This window comes from Chlorella variabilis (genome assembly GCF_000147415.1).
Source record: "Chlorella variabilis unplaced genomic scaffold CHLNCscaffold_3, whole genome shotgun sequence".
In the NCBI taxonomy this organism is placed as follows: Eukaryota; Viridiplantae; Chlorophyta; class Trebouxiophyceae; order Chlorellales; family Chlorellaceae; genus Chlorella; species Chlorella variabilis.
Genome location: NW_005435085.1, coordinates 520,885 through 539,420, shown reverse-complemented (window position 1 = coordinate 539,420; position 18,536 = coordinate 520,885). Strand labels below are relative to the sequence as shown.

Below are 18,536 nucleotides of genomic sequence, written 5' to 3'. Positions count from 1 at the left end.
TGACGCGGCCGGAGCGGGAGCACGTGCGGCTCAAGTGCGCGGCCGCAGCAGGCTGGGGCTGCGAGCGGCAGCTAAGGACAGCTCGGCGCCGCCCTCCTCCGCACGTGCTGCTGCCACGCCAGCAGGGCTCTGGCAGTCCGGCCAGCGTGCCCGGCTCCTCCACTGCCCCACCTCCTCCCCGCCTCCTCCCCGCCTGCCGACCTCCACAACAATGCAGCATCGCCTCGGTGCGCACCAACACGGTCACCCCGCAGCTGGCGGCGGCGCTGAGCAGCAGGTGCGGCCCTGCCAGACCTTTCTTCTGGATGCAGGCGGGCGCCTGGCTGCGCCCAGCGGCAGCTGCCAAGCTTGCCGTCACCCGGCGCCTCCCCCGGCCCCTCCCCCTCCCCCCGCAGGGGCACTCGCTCGCTGACTGTGGCTGTGGAGAGCGGCAGCCAGCGGGTGCGGGACATAGTGAACAAGAAGCTGGCAACAGAGGAGATTGTACAGTGCGCGCGCAATGCCCAGGTGGGCGCCACCAGCTGGCCCGGCTGCCGGTGCCGACGCTCACAGGACTGAGTGCGGGTTTTGTGTGTGGCAGATTGTGTTGCCGCCTGCTTCACGGGTCCTGCCTGGCGTCTTATCTGTGTGGCTGGCGCAGGAGGGGGGGCTGGAGGGGCTGAAGCTGTACGGCATGGTGGGAGTGCCTGGGGAGCAGGAGGAAGGTGGGCAGGCACGGCAGCCACGGTACCGTTGGGCCTCCCAAGAAGCTGCATGCCGGCGGCATGTTCTTGGGTGCGTCGCACGTCGTCACGGTGCGGGTAAGCAGATGACGGCCTCCCGCCCCCACCCCACTGCCTCCCGTCCCCGCCTGCAGACGTGGATGCCACGATAACGATGATGCAGCAGCTGCGCAGGGAGGCGCCCAAGCTCAGGCTGACGCTGGGGTGCAGCACGTTTGTGCCCAAGGCCCACACGCCGTTCCAGTGGTATGGCGTGAGCAGCGGTGAGGCCGGGTCAGAGGGCAAGGACAGGGGAGCGCCTTCTTCTTCTGCGTGTGTGACACTTACGCTGCCGCCGCACCTGCGGTTTTGGCTGGCCCCTCCTGGCCTGGTGCAGAGGGGGACAGGCGGCTGAAGCGGCTGGAGAAGGCGCTGGGGCGGGAGGGGGTGGAGTTCCGCCCCGAGAGCTACAAGTGGAGCGTGGTGCAGGCGCTGCTGTCGCGCGGCGACCGGCGGCTCAGCCGCCTGCTGCTGCTGGTGCGGCAGTACGGAGACAGCCTGGGCAGCTTCCGCCGGGCCTTCAAGGAGCTGCAGGTGGGCGGCACTCCATGTCTGTCTGGGAGGAGCAGGTCAGCAGCCATGCACGGTGGCCTCGGTGGCCTCCTGCATGGTGGCTGCTGCAAGGCGATGGTGTGCGTGTGTCGTGCATTCACGCTGCCTTGCGTGGTGTGGTGCTCTGCCTGCCGTGCAGGGCGAGCTGCCGCCCATGGAGCATTATGTCAGCTCCAACTACGACCCAGCTGCCACAGGTGAGGCAGGCGCTGATGCTGTGCATGCAATCCGTGGTGGCCTGCGCCGCCAACCTGTTGCCTCCCTCTTCTCCCTCCCACTGTGCAGTGCTGCCCTGGAGCCACCTGCACGGCCCGCTGCCGCTCGCCACGCTGGTGAAGCATCAGGAGGAGGCGCAGCGGCACATGTAGGAGGGGCGCAGCGAGACAGGCCTCTGGCCCCTCTGCTGCTCCTTTTGCCCATCCCTGGCGGCTCCCTCTCCCTCCGTCTGAGCTCCCAGCGATTTATTTACAGATTACCAGCACAGCGTCAGGGCATATAAATCATGCAGAAAGCAGATCAGAGGGCTTCAAGAGCAGAGTTGGCGGGGCACGACGGTGGATCAGGGAGACGGGCAGGCACCTGGGGTGCACGCGCTGTCGTAGCCGCAGCAGGAGGCCAGGCAGGAGTTGGAGAAGGTGATGCCATTGCAGCAGACAGGATCGTAGATGGCTGGGCACAGTATATCCTTGCAGCCGGGGCAGGAGGGTGGGTTGGTGGGAGGAGAGGGGCAGGCACCTGGGGTGCACTCGGCAGCATCATAGCCGCAGCAGGCGGCCAGGCAGGAGTTGGGGAAGGTTCGGCCGTTGCAGCAGACAGGATCGTAGATGGCGGGGCACACCACATTCTTGCAGCCGGGGCAGGAGGCGGGAGGGGTGCCGGGGCAGGGGCACTGGCTGCGGCACCTGGGGGTGGTGCCCCCCAGGCACGCCTCATACAGGCTTCCATAGCTCTGCCCGTTCTGGCCGCACACCGGCAGGGACCGCTTGGGCATGTGCTTGCAGCGAGAGATGTCGGTGTCAGGCAGGTGGGTGGGCTGAGCGGGCTGAGCGGCGGCCTCGGCGGGCTGCACGCCGCCAGCGTACCCGGCGCCCGACTTGCCGGCCAGGCAGCCAGCCAGGAAGAGGCTGCAGCAGGAACAGGGAATAAAGTTGGCAGGAGGAAGGGCAGGCGTGTATGGGTTTGGGTGTGCAGGTGCGGGGATGGACAGGCGGGCCGGCCAAGGCAGCGGGTGCCCCCTAGCAGGTACTGCACCTGGCCAGGAGGAGGAGGTAGGGCAGGCGGCACGCCATTCTGCTGCTGCACTGGTCCGTGTCTGAGAGCAAGAAGGTGCAGAAGAAGGCTCCAACCTGGCATATATTTTGGCGGCATTGGGTAGCTGCCCATGACTTCCTCGCCAGCTCAGCGGGAACCCTTCTTTGTTTCAAACTACAGCCAAATGGCTTCCTGCTGCTGCGCTCTTTCTCTAAGCTGATTGCAGTATGGGCCAGGCTCAGGCTCCACCCAAAGGTGTCATAAGATCATAGTGACGACAGCCAAGGAAACGGTTCAAAATGTGGCGACGTGCCCAAAATGTGGCGGATCAGCTGAAAGAGCAGGTAGCAAGGAGCGATGCGGCGGCGGCATGCGTTGGCAGGAGTGGAGCAAGGTGTGGTGGGAAGGGAGGGGATCACTGGGCGCCGTGCGCTCACGCCGCCGCCCCCACCGCGGTGTCTGCCACGCTGGCCAGGTACTTGGCTCGGGACGGCACATCCTCCGCTGGCCGGTTGTGCGGCGTCCAAACCGGCACGCCCACAAACAGCCGCAGGGCCTGCAGGCGGGGACGCGTGGCGCCGCAGGTGATCAGCACGGCGCGTCGTGCCAGCTCCCATGACGCCACCACCCGCTCCACGCTGCCGCCCTCCAGCACCACCCCAGCAGGGCCCCCCACCCACACACCCACACACACACCTTGACGTGGTTGCTGGTGTCCAGCGTGAAGCGGTGGTAGATGCCCTCGGGGATCACCAGCAGCGCGCCCTTCCGGCACCAGATGCGCACCCACCGGTCCTCCAGGTCCCGCACATCAAAGTAGCCTGGCGGCAGGCGGTGGGGGGTGGGGTGGGGGTGGGGGGGTCAGCAGGGCAGGCATCAAACAACGCTGGCGGGGTGGTGGCCACGCGAGGCGCAGCCCCTGCTTCCCAGCCTAGGCCCCCGCCATGCCGCGCCGCCCTCTTCCCCGCCTCTCCCCCACCGGCCACCTCCCCTCCTTCCGCGCCGCTCACCGCTGCCGTCCAGGATGTAGCGGATCTCCTCGTCCGTGTGCAGGTGCTCCTGGTAGAAGCTGCGGATCTTGTCCTCGTAGCCCGGCAGCGCCTCGGGGGTGATGGTCACGCAGTCCTCGTAGCTGTAACCGCGCGCCTTGCGGATGGCGGCCAGCCGAGGGTCGCCGTCCGCGTAGGCGTCGGCGTCCAGGGCCCACACCCGCACTCCCAGCGAGTGCAGCACCGCGGCCGGGCACGGCTGGTTGGGGTCCAGCCTGCGGGGCGGGCGCGCGGGCGTGTAGGGGAGCAGGGCAGAGCAGGTGGGCGGCCCACAGCTGGGGGATGTAGGCAGGAGAGCCTCGACCGAGTGACAGGGCGCGCGCAGGAAGCATGGGAGGGCAGTGGAAACTGCCGGGCCTAACACCTCAACACCTCGGGCAGCCGCCGCCGCCACCGACCCGCCCGCCGCCCACCTGTGCGGCAGCCGCTGGTCCTCGCTGCTGTCGTCCATGTACCAGGCCTCGATGGGGGAGTCTGGAGAGGAGGGCCACTGGTCCGGCGCCAGCTCCTGCAGAGGCAGGCGGAGGATTCTTTCGGCATCGCGCCAGCCGTGGCTCGTGCTGTGAGGAGCACAAGAGCCAGCCCGTGGCATGACAGCGCAATGCAGCCGGACTGGTCCAGCGCCCAACCCACCGCCGCATAGGCCTCCTCCTCTGCTGTCAGCTCGACGCCCGCCATGGCAGCAGTGTCAGGTGGATCAGTGGCAGGCAGCAGAAAAATACAACGGGAGGGCATGCATGAGTGAATAGCTGGCACCGCTGAACCGCCACATTGCCCGCCGCGGTCGGGCTGCATTTTGGGACCTTCATGTGCTGCCGCTGTACCCCAACTCTTTGCCATAGCTGGCCTTCCAGCAGCTGCTCAACGGCTCAGTCACGGCCCTGCCTTTGTGATGACGAGAGCATGGGTTTGTTGGATGGAAGGGGGGGCAGTAAGATTTCAGACAAGTGATGGTTTAGCGGAGAGGAGCCCAATCAAATATAAGTGTAGATTGAGTTGGTCCGATGCCGGGCAGGGAAGGGAAGGCAATGTGCCGAGGGCGGGAGGAGGAGGGTTCGGCGGCGGGCCGCCGCGCCTCTGGGCGCCCAAGCGCTCCAACACAAAACCCCTCCAGTCAAAAGAGGGAAACACGAGCGACAAACAATCAACACAAACAGGGGCTGTACACGAGAGGGGGAGAGGGTGGCGCCTGCGGGCAGGTGGCCACATCCTCGGGGGGGAGCGGGGCTGCGCCTCGCCTCAGGCCAGGCGGCTTCACATGAAGAAGGTGACGCCGCGCTCGCCCAGCGGCTGCGGCGGGCGCGCGTTGACGCCCGGCTTGCGGCCCGCCCCCGCAAAGAACATGAAGTCCACCACCTGGTCCGGGTTGACCTGCAGCGGGTCCAGGAACACATACCAGTCCACGCCTGTGCTGCAGGGGGGCGTGGTCAGGCTGCCGCTGCAGGGGGCAGGGAGGGGGTGGCGTGGCAGGGGACGTCAGCGGCGCGTTGCCGGCAGGGTGCAGGCCGGGCGTGCGACCAGGAGCAGCCGCCCATCCCATCCAGGCGGGCGCCACCTGCCCCTCGCAGCTGCTGCCTGCCCGCTGGTGCTGCCTGCCAGCCCCCGCCCCCTTACACCCTCCCACCCCGACCGACCTGTAGTGGGCGTAGGGGCGCATGCCGTCTGCGGTGCGGACCTTGGGCAGCAGCGTCTGCAGGTTGATGGGCCGCTGCAGGCGCGTCTCGGCGTTGGGCGCCAGCGGCGCGGAGCGCAGTGCCTCGCCGATCACCGGGTTGGGCAGGATGTCGCCGCCCCCCTCGATGAACACGCCCAGCACCGCCAGGTTGCCCGTCTCCAGGTTCTTGTGCACCAGGTGGGCCTCCATGGCCAGGTTGGCGCCGTCCACGGTGTGCTCGCTGGGGGTGTGGAAGTGGAACTGCAGCAGGCGGTGCTTCTGGCCGCCGGGGCCCAGCTCATACTCGATGCCCTCGGGCACGTTGACCTGGAGGGAGGGAGGGGCAGGGAGGGAGGGTGAGGCAGCGCACGTGGTGGGGAGGAGGGGCGGGAACAGCGCAGGGAGGGAGGCAAGGGGGCGTCTGCGCGGCTCCCGGCTGGGAAGCAGCCATGGAGGCAGCAATGGCTGGCGCTGCCGGCTGCTGCATCTGGCTGTCATGGGAAGGCGTGGCGGCGGCGAGGGGCGCGCTATGCGGCAGCACATGCACCCAACTGACGGAAGAGCCCCTCGCCCCCCATCACCCCCACCTGCATGGTGCCGTGGCCGGTGTTGCGCACGGTGGCGCCCTCCTTGATGAAGCGCGGGAAGCGGGGAGCCAGCACGCTCAGCGTGCGGTCGGCGGCGGGCGGGAAGCGGGCGTCGTAGTTGAGGTTGATAGGCGACTGCTGGCCCACGGTGGAGCACACGCCAGACCACGTCACGGGCCCATCCAGGCAGCTGTAGCCCCAGGGAGGCAGGCCCACGCCGTCGGCAATGGTGGCCACCTCCTGGGCGCCCCGCAGGATGGTGGGGGCCGCGGCGGCGGCGCCATCTGCGGCCGAGCTGGCGGCGGCGCCGCCCTCCTGGGCGAGCGCCGGCAGGGGTGGACAGCAGGCACAAAGGCCGGCCACAAGGCCCGCCTTGATCAGGTTCCGCCGCCCGGTGATGAGAGGCATGCGGTCGGCCGTCTTGTGCGTGGTTGGCTCGCTGGAGGCCCGCACGGGGGCCCCCCTTGCAGCTGCTACAACCAAGCTCATTGCGTCCGCAGCTGGCACAAACAAGGCTGCGGGAGGTAGGAGAACAGGCTGCAAGGCGAAAGAGCGCTTGTTCACCAACACCATCGACTCCCTCCAACAATTACCGTACTGCTGCAGGTACAGCCTGGTGTCAAGGTTGGGCAACCCCGCGGATCATAACAAAAAACCGATGCTGGACGACATGCAGCCGAAGCCGCAGCGCAGACCAACGGGGAGGGCTCGCCCCCTCCTTGCAGCTGCAGCAGCGACCCTTGTATGCATCCTCATGCTGCGGGGATCGCGGCAAGCGAAGATCTCCGATTCACAAACCGGCGATAAACGCTCAGGCGGCAAAGCAGCAAAGCAGAGCCCATGGCCAAAGGTCAAGGTGAGCCTGCAAACGAGTGCCTGTCCGCCTCATCAGGCAGGGGGAGGTGGTACAGTATCACCGGCGGCAGCTGGAGAGCGCGGGCTGCGCCCCACTGCCAACAGCTTTCCCGCCGCCTCGCCGTCGCCGCCCTCGCGCCGGAGGTGCGGCAAGCCATGCAGCCTGCCTGACCTCCTTGCCCACACGCACACAACGCCTGCCTGCTCCACGGCAGACCATGCACGACCTGGAGACGCTGTGGGAGGTGCCCCGCAAGCCCAAGGGTGTGCTGTTTGTGGCCCATGGCTGCAGCCACCAGGGCAGCGACTTCTGGCCCGCGTCGCAGCGCTGCAAGCACTGCCTGGGGCTGCCGGAGGAGATGGGGGTGCGGGCTGCGGCCCTCAAGCGCGGCTATGCAGTGGTGGCGGTCACATCGTACAACCGAGACAGCAGGTGCTGGCACAACACGCAGGCCAAGCGGTCAGAGGACCTCAAGGTGTGGCCTATGCTGCGCCGATGCAGGGCCCACGCGGCAAGCAGCGAATTGCGCTGCGCTGGGGCAGGCTGCTTCCGGCTGGCGGCTGCTGCCCGGCAGCTGTCCTGCCCGGTATGCCGGCCCTCTCCGTCACCCTGTGCCTTCTTGCTTGCCCGGTGCCTGTGCCCTCCCGCATGCAGCGCCTGCCCAGCATCCTGCGGGATGTGATTCAGGAGGAGGGGCTGGCCGGGCTGCCGCTGTTTGCCTTTGGCGCCTCCAGCGGCGGCAGCCTGGCGCTGCGGCTGGCCGCAGTGATGCCGGAGGTGCAGGTGCGTGGGGTGCGGGCCGGCTGCTGTGCCCTGCTTGCGTGCGAGAGCATGCAGTTGCGAGGCGCCGTAGCGAGCCCGCTGCTGCGGGTGCCTGCCCGGCCGCAGGGCGTCATCTGCCAGATCACTCCCGTCAACCCGTCGGCGCTGGAGGTGGATGGGGGAGGCAGCCGCCGCTTCCCGCCCACCGTGTTTGTGCACATGGCGCAGCGCGACCCCGAGAAGGCGGAGACGGTGGCCGAGGCGATCAAGATCCTCAAGTGAGCTCCGGTGCCTGCTTGTGGCGCGCAGCATGCCTCGGCTGCCCCCGCCCAACCCGCGTCGCAGCCCGCCAGCTGGAGCTTGGAGCCCGAGTGCGCTCGGCATATGCCCTGGCTCGCGCCTCCCCGTGGGCCCATGCCCACCGGAGCCCGCCCGCCTGGCTGGAGCCCGCTGCAGGAAGGCGGGCACCCCTGCCACGGAGATCAAGGTGGCTCCGCAGGCGGTGACGGCGGCACTGCTGCAGCGCTCCGACCAGATCGGCGGCAAGCAGGCCAAGGCAATCGTGGCGGCGCTGAAGAAGGGCGGCGCGCTGGACAAGGTGAGAAGGGCGGGGGTGGGGCGCCGGGGCGCATGCGACCCACACACGCCCCGCTGCTCCGCCCCACCACCGCCGTCCCCCTGCCGCTGCAGAAAGGCCTTCTCAAGCTGGACCCCCGCTCCTCGGCCTCCACCTGGCGCCAGATGGTGGAGCCGGTGGCGGGCGGCCTCAGCCTGGAAGCGGATGTGTCGCAGATTGGTGAGCTGCTCAATGTGGCGTACGCCCGCCACGAGATCGTCAGCGAGCACACCGCGGCGTCGCTGGCGTGGCTGGAGGCGGGCGGCAAGAAGAAGATGGGATAGGCGGGCAGCCCCAGCACATTGTTCGTTTTGCAGCCGTGACACCACCATTCTTTTCAGCTGTAATTACAGTACAGCCCTGAGCTGATGTCAACACCTCCATGTACCTGCAAGCGGGACATGTAGTTGAACACAAAAAATGGCGCTAACTGCACGCGCACGGTGTGAATCGGTCGTTTCGCAGCATTCGTTCTAGCTAGAACGGCAGCTTTTGTCCAAAGCCGCCCGCCGCAATGCGCGCAACAAAATAGGTCTACCACATCTGCGAAAATGGCCTTCAACGCCACCACGTTGCTGTCGGTGCTGCTCGCAGCGACAGCCCAGCTGCATGCACTGCCGCAGGGAGAGGACCACGGGACCGCGCCCGCGCCGCTCCCGCTGCTCTCCGGCAACAACGCCACCGATTGGCCACAGTTCAGGGTGAGTGGGCCTGCATCCCGGGACGACGTGGGGTGCGCTGCTGCACGATTTGCCTGCCCAGCGCCGCAGTCCTCTGGGCCGCCGCTTGGCCCCGTCCTGCCGCACGGCACTCAGCGCCGCGCCCGCCTCCCCCCTCCCGCCCAGGTGATTCGTGACCTGGAGACGCTGTGGGAGGTGCCAGACCAGGTGGGCGGCGTGCTGCTTGTGGCCCACGGCTGCAGCCACCAGGCCGGCGACTTCTGGCCCGCGTCGCAGCGCTGCCCGGGCTGCCTGGGGCTGCCCGAGGAGATGGCGATCCGCGCCACGGCCCTGCGCCGCGGCTACGCCGTCATCGCCGTGTCCTCCTACAACCGCTCCTCTGGGTGCTGGCACAACACGCAGGCCAGCCGGTCGGAGGACCTGCAGGTGGGGCGGGGGCCGGGGGGCGGGGGGAGGCGGGCGGGCACGCTCTGGGCGCCGCCATGCCGTGGACCCGCTGCCCTTGCCGATGCCGCAGCAGGCCTTGATTGCGCACATCCTCCTGCCCCTCCCCCCCTGCAGCGGCTGCCGGACATAGTGAGGGAGGTGGTGCGGGAGGAGGGGCTGGAGGGGCTGCCGCTCTTCCTGTTTGGCGCCTCCAGCGGCGGCGGCATCGTGCTGCGCCTGGCCGCAATCATGGCTGAGGTGCAGGTGCGTGCGTGGGTGGCAGCTGGCGCATGGGGAGGGGGCTGGGGGCGACCCCAGCACCGCTCTCCCCTGCTCTGTGCTGGGGGCAGGAGCGAGGGCGGGCGCCCGCTGCCGCGCACCACGTGCCGCGTCTGCGCCGCGATCCCGACACCTGCCGCCTCCCGCCACCTGGCGTGGCGTGCAGGGCGTGGCGGCGCAGGTGGTGCCCTTCCGCCCAGACCTGATGGAGGGGGGCCAGGGCTGGCGCCGCTTCCCGCCGGTGGTGGTGGCGCACATGGCGGCGCGGGACCCGGTGTGGGCGGCGCAGGTGGCGGAGACGATGGGCTACTGCAGGTGCTGTGTGGATGTGGGCTGCGCCGCACACTCGCACCAGCCTGGCAGTGGCAGCACGCGCCTGGTGGCCACAGCATCAAAACGGCGTGCCCGGCTCCCGCCGCTCCCTCCCTCTTCGGGCCACAGAGGCGCCGCTATGTGCGCGCCGTGCTCCACCGCCCCCGTGCGCCCGCTGCCTGGCGCAGGTCTGTGGGCATCCCCGCCGCGGAGATCAGGATCGACCCTCAGCCCATCACGCCTCAGTTCCTGCAGCGCGCCCCGCAGATCGACCGCGCCACGGCGGAGGCGATGGTGGAGGCGCTGGATGGGGAGGGGCTGCTGGATGAGGTGCGCCCCCGCGCAGCCGCCACAACCCTGCCAGCCCCGCCTGCGCCTGCGCGCCTGCCTGTGCCTGCCCGCATGGCTTCGGGCGCCGAGCACGGCTGCTGCTGCTGAGCACGGCCGCCTCCTGCCCTGCCGCCGCAGGGCGGCTTCCTGCTGGTGCGGCAACCCCTCCAGCACGCGCTGGCTGTGGCGGCGCGCGGTGCAGCCGCTGGTGGGCGGCATGAGCCTGGAGGTCAACAGGAGCCCCGTGGCACAGCTGCTGAACGTGGCGTGTGAGTGGGGGGCGCACACCCTGCTTGAGCAGCAGCATCTTGCCAGAGGCGGGGGCGATTGTTCCCTGGGGGCGCGGTCTGGGGCTGCCCTCCCCCCCCACCTTGGCCTGGTGTGCCCTTGTGTTGCCAAACCCCAACCAGGAGCTGCCAGCGAACACCTGGGCCTGGGGCTTGGCCTGGCTGGAGGCGGGCGGGCAGCTGAGCCTGGAGGAGGTGCAGCGGGTGAAGGAGCGGTGGGGGGAGCAGAGGGGCGGGTGAGGGGCCGGCCCTGCTCCAGCTGGCAGCCACAGCGTTTCACTGCCCCCAACGATAGCGCAACACCCCTTGATCCGTCATTTGATTCCTGCCAGCATGCATCAACCGATGTGACTGTGTGACTGACGCACTTCCGCCTGCACCACCCCTATTGCTTGCTCCTATTGCTTTGTCCTATTGCATTCATTGCACTAATACCATGACACATGAATCCTGTTGCTCATTGCAATGCTGATTGGTCGACTGATCGAGCAGAACGGCCCTGACCGGCTTGTCCGGGCAGCCGCCCCTCACGCCTCATCTGCCGCCACGTGCACCGTGATGGCGTGCGAGGCGCGCCCACACGAGTACACCCCCACCAGGCACCCCGCCCGCTCATACACCTGCGGCCTGTGGCTCACCACCAGGAACTGGGCTGCGCTGCCCTGGCCGTCGCCCGCCTCCTGCTGCTGCTGCGACGCGATGTAATCCGCCACCCGGGCGGCGTTGACCTGCGGGGGGCGGCACAGGCGAGGCGTGGAGCGGGGACCCACCCAGCTGGGCATGCCGTGGCGCCTGCGCTCCCGCAACCGCCTGTTCAGGTGCCCCACCGCCCTCCGCGCCCCCCGCACCGTACCGTGTCCAGAGCGCAGTCTATCTCGTCCTGCACGCATGGCGGGCAGGCGGGGACAGGCGTCGGGGCAGGGGGGCTCGCCAGAGCCGGGTGCCAGCCCGCAGTGCCCTTTTTTGCCCCGGCTGCCCGGCCTCAGGGTTCCCAGTGCCACACACACAGGCATATTGCCCGGCGCGCCCGCCCCATCCTCACGAAGAAGTAGAAGGGTGAGGGGAAGGCGGCCTGCAGGGCGAAGCACAGCGCCAGCGTGGCCAGCGCCTGCTGCCCGCCGCTGAGGGAGGGGAAGGGGCGCCAGCGGCTGCGGTCGGGCCTGACGTGGAAGGTGACTCCGTCTGCAAAGGCGGCCAGCACGTCCTCGGTGTAGCTGCAGGGCAGGCCAGGAGGGGCAGCAGTGTGCATACAGTAACACCAAGTGTGGTGTGGTGTGGTGTGGTGTGGTGTGGTGTGGTGTGGGGGTTTCAGCCAGCTGGGCTGCAGGTCCTCTGGATGAAGGAGTGCCACGTGGCCAGCAGTGCCCTTTGAGCGTCACCTGCAGTACGCGTCGCCCTGGCCGCCCGTCAGGCGCGCGTAGATGCCGCTCAGCTTCTCGTTGACCGCCGTCAGCGCCGCATGGAAGCGCCGGTACCGCTCCGCCTGCAACCACATGCGTGGCGGCAGCACCTCATCGGGGGGGGGGCGGCAGCACCTAGGGCGGCACCCACGGAATCAGCCCGGCCAGGTGGAGCAGCTGATCAATCAACCAGCCGCCAGGGGAGCCGCCGAGGCCCCACCTGCAGGCTGGCCTGCCGGCTGGACAGCGCCTGCAGCGAGTCGGCCAGGCCGTCCAGCTGGCGGGCGGCGGCGCGCAGCCGCCGCTCTGCCGCCGCATCCTCGGCCAGCGCTGCCTGGTTGAGGGAGGCGCGCTGGGACTGCAAGCGGGGTAGGGGGTGGGGATGGGGAGCGGCAGGCCACGCGCATCCAACGGCACAGCTGTACGGGCTATGCCTGGAATTCTCGCACGCAGCGGCCCCTGCCTGCCCACCTGCAGCTGCCGCGCCTGCTCAGCCAGGTCCAGCAGGGCCGCACCAACCGCCTCCTCCCCCCACTCAGCCCCGCCACCCGCTGCACCCGCCCTGCCGCTGGCCTGCTGCCGGGCCCTGCCGCGCGTGCCAGGAGAAGCAGCGGCGCGCTTGCCGCCGCTGGGCACCGCCTCAAAGTCGCTGTCGCTGTCACTGCCCTCCCCGCTGCCGCCCGCACGCGCAGCAGCACGGGCGCGGCGGGTGGCGACACTGCCCCGGCTGGCTGCGGGCTTGGGCGGGGCTGCCGCCTCGCCGCCGCTCGCTTCATCCGAGGAGGGAGTCTCCACAAGCCGCCGCTTGCTGCGCGCCGATGCGGCAGAGGCAGCTGCCTTGCCTGCAAGGGTCGCGACCCGCCCAGCCTGCGAGCCGCGCCGCAGCCTGCGCCGCTGCCTGCGCGTCACCTCCTCCTCTTCTGACTCGCTGCCCGCCTGGCTGTCCCATCCCGAGGCAGCGGCGGCGGCAGGCTCTGGGGTGTCCCGCATGGAGCCCTCCTCGCTGTACCCCTCCTCCTGTGCCTCCTCCACAGCTGCCGCATCTGCACCGCCGCCCTCGCCCTCCTCCCTCCCAGCGGCCAGCGCCGCACGCACACCCTCCAGCTGCTCCTGGCGCTGCCGCAGCTCCGCCCTCAGCTCCCGCAGGCGCGCCTGCGCCTGCTGGAGCCGCCAGGTGGCTCCCTCGTGCCGCTTCACTGCCGCCCTCCATTCCGCCTCCACCTTGCTGTGCTGCTTCTTGAGCCGGGCTGCGGCCGCGGCAAGGCCCTCGGCCTCCTGCTGCTGCTGCCCAGCCCCCTCCTCCAGCCCCACAAGCTCCTGCCGCAGCTGCGCCGCTTCCTCGGCCGCCGCCGCCGCTGCCAGCTGGGCTGCCTGCAGCTGGTGGAGGTGGCGCGACGCGGCACCCAGGCCAGCCTCGGCCGCCGCGACACGCTCCCGAGCGCCGCCCACCTGCTTCTGGAGTGCCGCCTGCTGCCGCTCAGCCGCCAGCAGCCTGGTGCCTCCCCAGCTCCCCGTCATGCCTGCCTCGTAAGCGGCCCTCGCCTCATCCACCTGCCAGTCCGCCAGTGCTTTTGCTGCGCTAGCAGCCTGCAGCGCATCCTCTGCCTCTGCCTGCTGCCTCTGGGCCGATGCCAGCTGGCGCAGCGCCAGCTCCAAGCGCTGCACCCGCCTGGCCGGCGTGTGCGCAGCCGCTGTCGCGAGCTGCAGGCGCCGCTCCGCCGCAGGCAGCCGGCCCTCGAGTGCCTGCTGCTGCTGGCGCAGCCGCCCTGCGTCTGCCGCTGCCGCCTCCGCCTGCGCTGCCGCCGCCTCCGCCTCCCGCTGCGCCTCCGCCTGCTGTGCTTGCAGGGCAGCCACCTGCACCTCCAGCTGCTTCCGCTCAGCTTCCGCCGAAGGTGGCGCAACCACCGCGGGCCCGCCGGCCGGCACAAAGGCGGCTCCCAGCAGGTAGGGGCGCAGGTGGGCGGGGGGCGAGCGTGCCGCCAGTATCTCCCCGTCTGCCTTGAAGCAGTCGCCCTGCGGGGCCACCAAGGTGTGGAGAGGGTAGGCTCGAGGCAACCGGAATCGGGGCTGGCAAGCGGAGCAAGGGCCAGCGGGGCCCATTGCCGCACCGCACCCCAGCCCACTGGCGCTCTCACCTGGGGCGTCACAATGTTGCGCCGCTGGCCGTGGCGCCCTGCCGCCGCGCGCTCCTGCGCCACCGCCGCCAGCGCCGCCTGCCTGTCTGGCGCCAGCCACCAGCTGCCCAGCAGGCGGTCCACCAGCGCCGCCGCCCCCTCCGCCTCGGGGTGCGCCTCCACGCAAGCGGTCAGAGGCAGCAGCGCGCCGGCGGGACCACCACACTGCTCCTGCTCCCGCTCCCGCTCCTCCTGCTGCTGCTGCTCCGCCAGGATCTGGCAGGTGGCCACCCCCACCCGGTGCCGCTCATAGTGGGCCACCACAGCCTGCGCCGTGGCACGATCCGCCACCACCAGGCAGCCGCCCAGGCCGACGGTCGCCGACAGCGCGGCGTTCACGGCGGTGTTCGAGCCCGCCTGGCTGCCCGCCAGGCGCGCCACGCTGTGCAGCCTGCCGAAGAAGGTGCCGGGCAGCTGGCCGCGGGCAGAGGCTGCCGCCAGGGCTCTCACAGCCTGGTCACCAGCCTGCCTGCCGCCGCCACCAGCCTGCTGAGCGCCTGTGGGCCGCTCCAGGTGGGCTAGCGGGGCCTGTGCGTCCGCCAGCTGCGCGTGGGCCGCCTGCGCCGCGGCCTGAAGCTGGTACTGCCGCTGGCGGGCGTCTTGCAGCCGCGCCTCTGCCTCCTGCACCTGCAGCTGCCGCTCCTGCAGCTGCAGCCGCAGCTGCTCCACCGCCTGCCCGGCCTCCCTCTCACGCTCCTGCTGCTGCTGTGCCGCCGCCTCCAGAGCCCGCACCTCTGCCTCTGCTGCCGCCACCCTGGCTGCAGCCTGCTGCCGCTCCTGCTGCGCCGCCGACAGCTGCGCTGCGGCCTGGTCGGCTCCCCGCTGCGCTGACGCCAGCTCAGCCGCCAGGCTGGCGGTCCCGCCTGGCACCGCCAGCTCGCTTCTCAGCTGCCTCACTAGGCCCGCCGCCTCACCCTCCCTCTCCCGCAGCTCCCGCAGCTCGACAGCGGCAGCGGCCAGCGCCTGCCTGCGCGCACGTGGGTGCAGCTAGGTTTGCCACGAAGTGCCCAGCTGTGCGCTTGCGCAGCAGCCCACGCGGGACTGGCCCCTCACCTCTGCTTGGCAGCCTCCGCCTCCGCCTGCCCCAGCCACTTCTGCAGCTGCTGGCGCCCCGAGGCGCCGCCGCCGCCTGCCGCCGCCGCCTCAGCCGCCTTGAGCCGCACCCTCAGCTTTGCTGCCTGCAGCTGGGACGCCGCTGCCGCGTCGGCCAGCCGCCCAGCCTCCTCCTCCGCCGCTCCTGCCTGCTCGGCAGCTCCTGCTGCGCGGGCAAGCAGCGCGTCGGCAGCCCCCCTGGCCTGTGCCTGCTCCGCTGACTGTTGCGCCACGCTCTCCTCCACCTCGCCAGCCTGGCGCTGCATGGCGGCCAGCTGGCGCTGCACCAGCGCCGCCTGCTGGCCCAGCACCTGCGCCCTGCGCCTCTCGTGGTCCCGCGCGGCAGCCTCGTACCGCCGCCACGCCGCGACCTCGGGCGCCAGCCGCCGCCGCGCCGCCTCCAGCCTGCGGGCCGTGCGGGATGCGCACGGTGGGGCGGTGGGTCACCCACTGGGGCTGTGCCCGTGAGAGAGCACGCACTGCTGCAAGGTTCAAGTCCCTGCCAGCTTACTGCAGGCCAGGGCGGAGCGGTCTCCCACTCACCCCACCATCCCCTCCTCCACAACATCATACTGCTCCGCCGCCACCGCCGCCTCTTCCCCCAGCGCCCGCAGCGCCTCCTCCATCCCCGCCGTCCCCACCAGCAGCTCCAGGAAGCGGGCCAGCTGCGCCGGCTCCGCCACCTGCACAGCCTGCCGGTGCTGCGTCACCACAAACCTGCGCGGCAGGCGAGGGCAGCGCTCCAAGGTTGAGTTTTTAAGGCGGCTGAGCGTGCGGCTGTGCTTGGGGCCGCAGCCTGCTGGAGTGACGCTACCGCTCTCCCTGCACCCCGCCAGGACCCCCTCCCCGCACCCCCACCTGTCCACCGCCTCTGTCTGGATGCCCAGAGGGGCCAGCAGCTCACGCAGCCCCGCGGGCGTGGTGGCCTGCCAGGCCTGCCCCTGCTGTAGCCCTGCCTCACCCGCCGCCTCGGGTGCTGCTGCTGCGGGGGCCAGCCATCGCACCGCACAGTCTGACCGCCCCGTCCGGCTGACCCTCCGCCGCACGAGCAGGCGGCCGGCCGGCAGCGGCGCCGCGGCTGCGCCCTCGGCGGCGGCAGCAGCAGCGCTGCCGCCGCCACCGCCTGCCGTGGGTGGCTGCCTGGCGACGTCAAAGTGCAGGGTGACCTCGGCGCCGTGCGGTGGGCTGGGCAGGCCGGGCGTGGCGTTGACGAGGGAGGCGAGGGAGCGGGCGCGCATCATGCGTGCGTTGCCACCCAGCGCAAAAGCGATGGCCTCGCCCTGCGCGGAGTGGGTGGGTGGGTGGGGCGTGTGCAGGCGAGGCACAGGCGAAGGCGTGCGGCCCAGCCAGGCCGCCCATGGCCCTCATGCCCGCTCACCACCACGCTCTTGCCGCAGCCGTTGGGGCCCACGATGCAGGTGAAGGGGCCAAAGGGGTCGCCCACCACCACGCGCTCCGCGTAGCTCTTGAAGCCTACAGCGGGCGCGCGGGCAGCGGAACGTGGCGGCGGAGTGGCCGGTCGCCGGTCGCCGGCGGCAGCAGCAGGCTGCTGCAAAAGCCAGCTTGGCGAATCAACCTTTGCAGCAGTCGAAGTCCACAGCAGCTTTGCGAACAACTCCCACGCTGCCGCCCTGCTATGATAGTGGCGTCTGTGGCTGTGGGAACGTGCCAGCTTTTCAAAGACAGCAGCCCTGCTCACCCTCCAGCTCCACTGCACGCAGCTCCAGCCTCCTGTGTTCCTGGGGTGCTGCCAAGGTTTGTTCTGCCTCCTGCAGCACACCCTGATGGTCTGGCTGCATAGTGAATAACATATGTTGGGCCTGTAAAAGGTGGTTTGGGTGATGCTGGCGAGCCTGGTGCGGGTGGCGCAGGCGCATGCCCGCCTCATGGCGCAGCGCCAGGCGGGCGTGCGGGACGTCCCGCGACGCTGTTTTGGCTGTTCAAGCTTGAGCATCATCGTGTCCTTGGACAGTGTGCCGATCGCCTACATGCCGCCCGCCCTCGGCTCCGCTGCCAGGGCCAAAGGCGGCGCGGTGCTGCGTTCTCGGCAGCGTGGCGCCGTCCACCGCCGGCGCCCCGCCCGCGGTGGAGAAGATGAGCATGTCGCCGCCTCGCGAGGCGTGGTGGGGAGTGCGTGATGTTTTCCAGCGTGGGCAGCGGCTACGGCTGGACAGCAGGCCCCGTGCCCCGCTGCACACGGCGGCGCAGCGGAATGTGCAGCACCGCGCGCTTGAACTTGGTCCTGTCGGTGTGCAGCTGGTGCACCCCGGTCTGCAGCTGGTGCACCCCGGGAATGCCCAATTCCAGGGGTGCACCATCTTTTTGTGGACCAGACCAGGCTCGTGTGCGTCGTTGTGCACATGCCGCTGTGCAGCCGTGTCATGGTCCCTCTGTACCCGCTAACAAATCCCCACCCGTGCAGCATAAGATTGTCAAGGTTGCCTTGGCACCAAACGTTTGCCCGCGTCACCGACTCGCCAGGGATGCGGGACTTGCTGAAGCAGTACCGCTCGGTGCCAGGCGCTGGCCAAGGGGTGGGGCGTCAGCCTCACGGTGGGGCTGCCTAGGTGGCTGCCTGGTGGTTGGGTGTAATGTCATGATACAGTGTAGCCTCCCGCTGTAAAACCGCCACGCGTAAACACGCCATGGCGCCAGTTCCGCACCGCCGCCACCGTACCAAGGAGAGAAATCGGCAAAGCAGAACATGCCGCCTTGCGCCTGCCGCCGCCGCCTCCATGGAAGGGAGAAACACACTTGCTGCTATCAATAGAGTTCTAATTTGGAGTTCAGTCAACTGTACCGGCGGCGGGAGAAGTACATGTGTTGCCCGCTGATGTGGCACCTCCCCCGATTCGTCTGGCTCATCAGGCACGCTCTCTCCCGCGATCCCTCCCTTTCCTTCGCCTTTCAGAGTCTCTAAGGCTTCTATTTCTCCCCTCCCGCACCCCGCAGCTGCCGCAAATTTAAAATTATGAACCAACCTGTCATCCTTTATGCCTTAGAACGGCGCCAAAACGGCGCCAAGAATGTGTTTCTCACTAAGTCAGATGTAGAGGGCATCATCCGGATCAAGCAGGGCGACCAGCAGGCGCCCTCAGGCCGGCGGCGGCGGGGTGCGGGAGGGGGGGCGGCAGTGCAGGGCGGCGCCAAGAACTACAGCAAGAAGGTGCTGCAGTTCTTCCAGGTGCTGAAGGGCGCTGGCGGTCAGGACATCCTGTGCCGCTGCGTCAAGCGCAGCGGAGAGTGGCGGTGGTGCCCCGTGGTGCCGCTCGAGGAGCTGCCCCGAGTGATCAAGGAGCACCACGAGCGGGCGACTGGCTTCAGCGGTGTGGAGAAGCTGTACACACATGTGAGTGATACAAGGGGTGCAATGATGCCGCCAGACCAACTGGAGAGTGCTCTGCATCAGGCAGCAACCGGATGCATCGCAGCAAGCACGGGGGGTGCGGCACGGCCAAGGTGGCGCTG

At 69.7% G+C, this 18,536-nt stretch overlaps 7 protein-coding genes across 7 annotated transcripts in view; 3 read left to right on the top strand and 4 right to left on the bottom strand.

The window, feature by feature from the left end:
- The window catches only part of CHLNCDRAFT_140442 (hypothetical protein), a gene marked incomplete at both ends in the record, with an annotated part of 2,151 nt that extends 470 nt beyond the window's left edge, over positions 1 to 1,681 (top strand). Inside the window, 7 exons of the mRNA XM_005850783.1 lie at positions 218 to 277; positions 396 to 507; positions 641 to 704; positions 857 to 985; positions 1,099 to 1,295; positions 1,453 to 1,510; positions 1,599 to 1,681. Coding sequence (XP_005850845.1) covers positions 218 to 277; positions 396 to 507; positions 641 to 704; positions 857 to 985; positions 1,099 to 1,295; positions 1,453 to 1,510; positions 1,599 to 1,681 — 703 coding nt within the window. The remainder of the gene's footprint in view (positions 1 to 217; positions 278 to 395; positions 508 to 640; positions 705 to 856; positions 986 to 1,098; positions 1,296 to 1,452; positions 1,511 to 1,598) is intronic.
- A 191-nt stretch (positions 1,682 to 1,872) lies between these two features.
- CHLNCDRAFT_140441 (hypothetical protein) lies at positions 1,873 to 2,602 on the bottom strand (the record flags this gene model as incomplete). The annotated part of the gene is made up of 2 exons (XM_005850493.1): positions 1,873 to 2,437; positions 2,565 to 2,602. 2 exons carry the CDS (start codon positions 2,600 to 2,602, stop codon positions 1,873 to 1,875), a joined length of 603 nt encoding a protein of 200 aa, XP_005850555.1.
- Positions 2,603 to 2,997: 395 nt separating this feature from the next.
- On the bottom strand, positions 2,998 to 4,064 carry CHLNCDRAFT_48525 (hypothetical protein; the record flags this gene model as incomplete). The annotated part of the gene is made up of 4 exons (XM_005850492.1): positions 2,998 to 3,120; positions 3,261 to 3,385; positions 3,575 to 3,828; positions 4,027 to 4,064. 4 exons carry the CDS (start codon positions 4,062 to 4,064, stop codon positions 2,998 to 3,000), a joined length of 540 nt encoding a protein of 179 aa, XP_005850554.1.
- An 812-nt stretch (positions 4,065 to 4,876) lies between these two features.
- Positions 4,877 to 6,055, bottom strand: CHLNCDRAFT_11032 (hypothetical protein; the record flags this gene model as incomplete). The annotated part of the gene is made up of 3 exons (XM_005850491.1): positions 4,877 to 5,051; positions 5,248 to 5,594; positions 5,855 to 6,055. Coding segments are annotated over 3 exons (723 nt in total), but the record flags the coding sequence as incomplete, so codon positions are not given.
- An 872-nt stretch (positions 6,056 to 6,927) lies between these two features.
- CHLNCDRAFT_140438 (hypothetical protein) lies at positions 6,928 to 8,372 on the top strand (the record flags this gene model as incomplete). Its single annotated transcript, XM_005850782.1, has 5 exons — positions 6,928 to 7,185; positions 7,365 to 7,493; positions 7,599 to 7,750; positions 7,929 to 8,070; positions 8,163 to 8,372. The coding sequence occupies 5 exons, from the start codon at positions 6,928 to 6,930 to the stop codon at positions 8,370 to 8,372; spliced, it is 891 nt and encodes a 296-aa protein (XP_005850844.1).
- A 267-nt stretch (positions 8,373 to 8,639) lies between these two features.
- CHLNCDRAFT_140437 (hypothetical protein) lies at positions 8,640 to 10,642 on the top strand (the record flags this gene model as incomplete). The annotated part of the gene is made up of 7 exons (XM_005850781.1): positions 8,640 to 8,789; positions 8,934 to 9,194; positions 9,330 to 9,458; positions 9,640 to 9,788; positions 9,974 to 10,115; positions 10,318 to 10,377; positions 10,526 to 10,642. The coding sequence occupies 7 exons, from the start codon at positions 8,640 to 8,642 to the stop codon at positions 10,640 to 10,642; spliced, it is 1,008 nt and encodes a 335-aa protein (XP_005850843.1).
- Positions 10,643 to 10,929: 287 nt separating this feature from the next.
- CHLNCDRAFT_19988 (hypothetical protein) lies at positions 10,930 to 11,651 on the bottom strand (the record flags this gene model as incomplete). Its single annotated transcript, XM_005850490.1, has 3 exons — positions 10,930 to 11,130; positions 11,256 to 11,282; positions 11,445 to 11,651. The coding sequence occupies 3 exons, from the start codon at positions 11,649 to 11,651 to the stop codon at positions 10,930 to 10,932; spliced, it is 435 nt and encodes a 144-aa protein (XP_005850552.1).
- Positions 11,652 to 18,536: the final 6,885 nt, after the last annotated feature.